Below are 5,294 nucleotides of genomic sequence, written 5' to 3' on the forward strand. Positions count from 1 at the left end.
TAAAACCGTAGTTTCACAAGGGTGGAATTAGTAAGAATGGAGGTAAGGAGAGTAGAATAGTAAATAAAACTACTTGCTGCTGATTCACGCAAGGAAAGGGGTGGTTGAAATTATCTGCGTGGGGTCCCAATTTCGAGTTGTCCACTCCCAGCTGGCAGCTGCTTCTCTCTTTTTTTTTGGAAGGTTGGCGAGACCCCACTAAGGATAGTATTCGTGGAACACTGTGCACTTGCCACACTTGAGTCTCTGAATTGAGTCTAGACCTGATTCCGAATCTGACTATGACTTTTTTGTTTTCGTTTGTTCTTCTATCTTTCTGAATAGTGTCGCGGAGGTGGATTACCGCGGTTTTTATATCAATGATCGGAGGCAGAAGCTATCAGGGTGGGTAGAGGAATGGCCCTTTTAGGGAGGGGTGAAGCCCTAAGGAGAACCCAATGAAGTTAAAGATTTTGTTACTAATTTTTATTATTGGTCCTGGTTGACAGTAGTGGGAAAAAGTCTTAGCCATTAGCGAAGTTAAAGACATCGTGGGAGGAGACAGTTAGTTTTTGGAGATATGAATATGGAAGGGCTAAAGGGTGGAGCGTGAGTGTCTCATAGTTTTAGGTGGATATGATATGATTGGCTGAATGAATTAGGCGCGACAAGCGTGGAGGTGGTGGATTCTTGAGATAGAGAAATGTATACAAGCGGCCGGCTGGAAAAATCAAAATGCTGTAAATCAAAGCCTGAGATAAGAGTTTATAACCATCGGTGTAAGCTCGAAGTAGGCTTTGTTGGTTAACTGATAGGGCACATATGGTTTTGGATTGGGAAGATGTGAGTTTCAAGTTTTAGAGCAGGAATGCTCTGAGTTGCTTTGTTTTACTGAAGGTTTGTTAGCGCGGAGTTTCAAATTTTTATAGCTAGGACGACGGACACACTTGGCGAACACTACCCAGATATAAACTTTAAACGAAGACGTAGATTTTTACAACAGGGCACTGTTTCCTGTTATGGAATTTTCCCGAATCGCCTTTCATTTGGCGCGACGGCTGTTCGCCAGATGGGTCTGTTTCCTAATTTATATTTATATATGTATATATTCCTATTATAGTTATATTAGGAGAATATAAATCCGCGAGGAGAGAGAATTTTTGCTAATTAAATCTACAGGACGTAACATATGGATTCATATACAATTACATAAAAGACCATCAATTTAATATCAATATATATATTGTAACGGCCGAACTCCGCGGTTCGGTCGCTGCTACGCGTTTCGCGCAGATAAGGCTCGTCGGAGTCCGGATTCGGTGAGGAGGAAAGCAGCGAGACGTTCGAGAGTAATATAAGTACGTTAGCTTTATTCTATATTTAATTTGATACAAGAGTTCGGCCCCGAAGGCGATGTCGCGGGTTGCGTTTGTAAGGCGCGTCGGTACGGTACGGTGCGGTGCGGTGAGCGGTGCGAGCGCTCGTACAGACGGATAGGCCGTGCGGAAGGCGGGGCCTATTATGCGACGCGTGTAGATCGTAACGACGGTAACGGCGCGGTGATCGGTCTCGCTTCGCGACGCTGGGCGTCTCGGACAATTATCGCCCAATACTCGCTTCGGAATTGCTCGCGTAAAAATGGTCGCCGGACCGGAGATTTCGATTCTCGGTCGAACGCACGCACGCGAGTCGCGGGAGACGCGAGATGATTTCGTCCGTCGGGGCCGAGGACTCTCGACAGAGAAGGCGGACGCACCTTCCCTTTTCCCTACGTTCGTGGAGGAAAGCGACCAAGTGCTGCGGACACTCAGCGGAGACGGCGAACACACCGTCCCGGGTTCCTGGTCGCTAGACGGATCGCCTAAAGGTTGAGTACGCTCAGCGGAGTTCGCCGACGGACGAACCCCTGACTCGAGGCGGCGGGTAAAGGCGAGATACTGTCGAGTACGCTCGACTGAGCACGCGTACACACGAGCCCAGGAAGACGGGAGACGGCCAAGTATCGAGAACGCTCGATCGAGACTGCGGACGCACAATCCCGTGTTCTTAGTCGCCGGTCGGGTAGTCGGAAAGCGGAAGGCAGAGCGAAACGGTCCGGATATTCTCTCTTTCGGCATACAAGCGTCTAGATCGAATCGGCGGTACGGATCGGTCTGGTGTCTAGGAGCTCGATCGCCGCCGTTTTATAGTTGTTCGCGCTACGATTGATACGGCGGCGATCGAGCGGCGCGCCTATCGGCGCGAGGCATGATGACGGCGCGTGATCGCGGCCGCGCGCGCTAGCGGCAGCGCGGGATCGCCGCGGCGCGCGATAGCGGCGGCCTCGTGATAACGGCGGCGCGATCGTCTTCGCTAATTTATGGTGGCGCAAAGCGCCGTTCTTCGGCCCGACAGGTGGTCGGTCGGGCCGGTAGTAACGAGGTGCATCTGCGCCTCGTTACAATATATATGTATATTCAAAACTGCATAATTTTAAAATCAAGATATTAATTATAAATATATGTTTTACATAAACAAAATAATATTTAAAGCAAATAAGATTAGAGAATAAGAAGAATAAAATATGTATACATATATATATATACACATATACTTTAAGTCTTATTTACTTTAAATGTTATTTTGTTTATGTAAAACATATATTTATAATTAATATCTTATATATATATGTGTATATTGCAATTGCTAATAATTCGAAGTCCCTTTTAGCATAATACAATTAATATTACATATTAAATCAATTAAGCAAATAAAAATATATTTGTACATAAAAGGAAAAATGCCAAGTAGCAACATATGTATTGAATTTGTACATTCTCATGTACTGAATTTGTACATTCTCATTACTTTTAACCTTAAATAGCAATAATTACACTTTTAAGCAAGATATATACTTACGTGTTGCATGCACATATATTTATAACTAAAAGTTTCAATATTTGTATTTTAAGAAATTAATAAAATGTACTGATTTAGATGCATTTTGCTACTGATATTTTTATACACAGTAAAAAATGCATTAATATTGTCATTCATACATATGCTTTACGTGTATTGTTTCTTTGATTTAATGTCTATAAATATATAAATAATTAGAAAAAGTAGTTAAATTATCACATTTTCTGTAAATTCATATACTTATTAATCACTTGCGCTGGCAAAAAATTCACTGACGCGTGTACCAGAACGGTCCAGTGTAACTCGCTGAGAGGCGTCACACAGTGTTCGATGCCTTACAGAAATCGGAAAAAGATTTATATTTTCTAAACTAATTTATTTTCGACCTAGGACTTTTAATAGCTTTTTGAAGGGAACATAGAGCGTCGATTGATTATAAAATTATACAAATATAAATATTTAATTTATTTATTAATAATCATGCAAAGTGTGGTATCTCTCGAAATAGTCTGGATCGTCGTTGGCGATTCTGTGACAATCGCATGACGACGTGCGCACGTCTTTCCAGCGCAAGTGGTTAACAACATTAACACAAAGAAAACTAAGTGTACATATATACTCATAATTGTATACAAATTAACATACAAAACATACCTGTGGTGCATGTTTGGCATTTATTATCAGCATTTCGAAGAATAATTTCTGCGTTGTTGTCATGTCCTCCATTACGTCTTCCCACTTATTCCTTCGACGGATCCTGTGGATTTCTTGACGTTGTCTTCTAATAATGTTTTTCTTCTTATGCAGCATCTTCCTTTGGGTCCTTAATTTTCTTTTCAGTCCTTCATTGTTGGTATTTCTTGATATATCTACATCTTTGCCTATGTTCATGGGCACTGGCACAAAGTTAGAGATGTTCGGAACATATTCTATTAAGTGAACATGATCTTCCAAATTATTAATAACATAAACATTCTGTTCTACATAACAAGAATTTAATTTTAATGATGGTACTGCGTTATCGTTCAAACGTCGTATTGGACCATAAGGCAATACCATCTCTTCAGAGAAATGTTCCGTACAAATTCTCAACTTTGCCAGCACTTCTTTTGGTGCATCTGTAATATTAATAATAATTAATATTACGTACTGTTATATCATTGCATGATAATAAATAGTAAACAAGAAGTAAGATAATGACCGTAACAAGTAAAACACAAAATAAATTGCTTTTTTTGCTCAACGTAAATAATGCTACATGTTAATCATATTATGACTATATACAGGGTGTTTGATAGCTGATCATGTAGACGAAAGTTGGAGATAGATTGGGTGTAGCCGAGAAGAAAAGTCATGTACCATAATGTCAAATTGGCAATAGTTACCGAGTTATTAATTAAAACATGTGAGCCAACGAGCGCGTAGAGAACGGAGGGCTACCGCAGTAAGCACGTAGACATTTGATACAGGCGGAGTCAGCGAGTGGCGGTAGGCAAGCGCGCGCGGCGAGGAGCAACGTAAGCGACAAGAGGCGATCGCGCGCGACGAGGAGCGAGCGAGCTTTTTCTTTATAGCTTTTTCCTTATAGCTCGCTCAACTCCTCGTCATTTGCGCTCGCTCGCTCTTCGTCGCGCTCGCTCGCCTCTTGTCGCTTGCGCTCGCTCGCTCCTCATCGTTCGCGCTCGCTCGCTCCTCATCGCGCGCACTCGCCTCTTGTCGTTTACGTTGCTCCTCGCCACGCGCGCTTGCCTACCGCCACTCGCTGACTCCGCCTGTATCAAATGTCTACGTGCTTACTGCGGTCGCCCTCCGCTCTCTACGCGCTCGTTGGCTCACATGTTTTAATTAATAACTCGATAACTATTGGCAATTTGACATTGTGGTACATGACTTTTCTTTTCAGCTACACCCAATCTATCTCCAATTTTCGTCTGCATGATCAGCTATCAAACACCCTGTATATGACTATATTATTATGATTATACTATTTTATCTATTTCTGTTCATTACTCACCGATCAATTCGGTTTTGCCAATGATTGTTAACCAGTGTTCAGCTCTGGAGCGACCCATGGGGAATCGATGGACTGGTACTGCTGTCTTAGATGTGCACTGTGGCACACAGCATTTCCAAACCATCTTGATGTTCCTAAAATTTCAAAACTTTATTATAATTTAAGCACTTACCTTGTAATAAATTATTTAATAATAAAAGAAATATTACTATCTTAAAAATCTAAACTTATTACTAATGTTATTAAATAATTGTTAATAAGAAAAAACTTAATAATAATATATATATGTATTTTTAAATATTTAATATAATATAAATAAAAGTATCTGTTCTCGTTTTCTGCAGAAGTCAGCACAAGTTCTCAAGAGATCTCTTGTATACATGTGTGTACGTGTATGTCAATA

The 5,294-nt window shown here is 41.3% G+C and overlaps 1 protein-coding gene across 1 annotated transcript; it reads right to left on the reverse strand.

Annotated features, from left to right (window-relative positions):
* Positions 1 to 3,103: 3,103 nt before the first annotated feature.
* Positions 3,104 to 5,037, reverse strand: LOC112589373 (uncharacterized). Its single transcript, XM_025302372.1, has 2 exons — positions 4,892 to 5,037; positions 3,104 to 3,995 (listed from the first exon to the last, which is right to left on the reverse strand). The coding sequence occupies exons 1-2, from the start codon at positions 5,013 to 5,015 to the stop codon at positions 3,514 to 3,516; spliced, it is 606 nt and encodes a 201-aa protein (XP_025158157.1). The 5' UTR covers positions 5,016 to 5,037; the 3' UTR covers positions 3,104 to 3,513.
* Positions 5,038 to 5,294: the final 257 nt, after the last annotated feature.

Source organism: Harpegnathos saltator, unplaced genomic scaffold, assembly GCF_003227715.2.
Source record: "Harpegnathos saltator strain DR-91 unplaced genomic scaffold, Hsal_v8.6 scaffold487, whole genome shotgun sequence".
NCBI classification, from domain to species: domain Eukaryota; kingdom Metazoa; phylum Arthropoda; class Insecta; order Hymenoptera; family Formicidae; genus Harpegnathos; species Harpegnathos saltator.

What these genes read in the sequence shown, in the direction of transcription:
- LOC112589373 (XM_025302372.1), bottom strand. Translation starts at nt 5,015, where the DNA reads ATGGTTTGGAAATGCTGTGTGCCACAGTGCACATCTAAGACAGCAGTA. An exon ending in TGGCAAAACCGAATTGATCG is followed by an intron (nt 3,996 to 4,891) that starts GTGAGTAATGAA and finishes TTAATATTACAG; the next exon opens with ATGCACCAAAAGAAGTGCTG.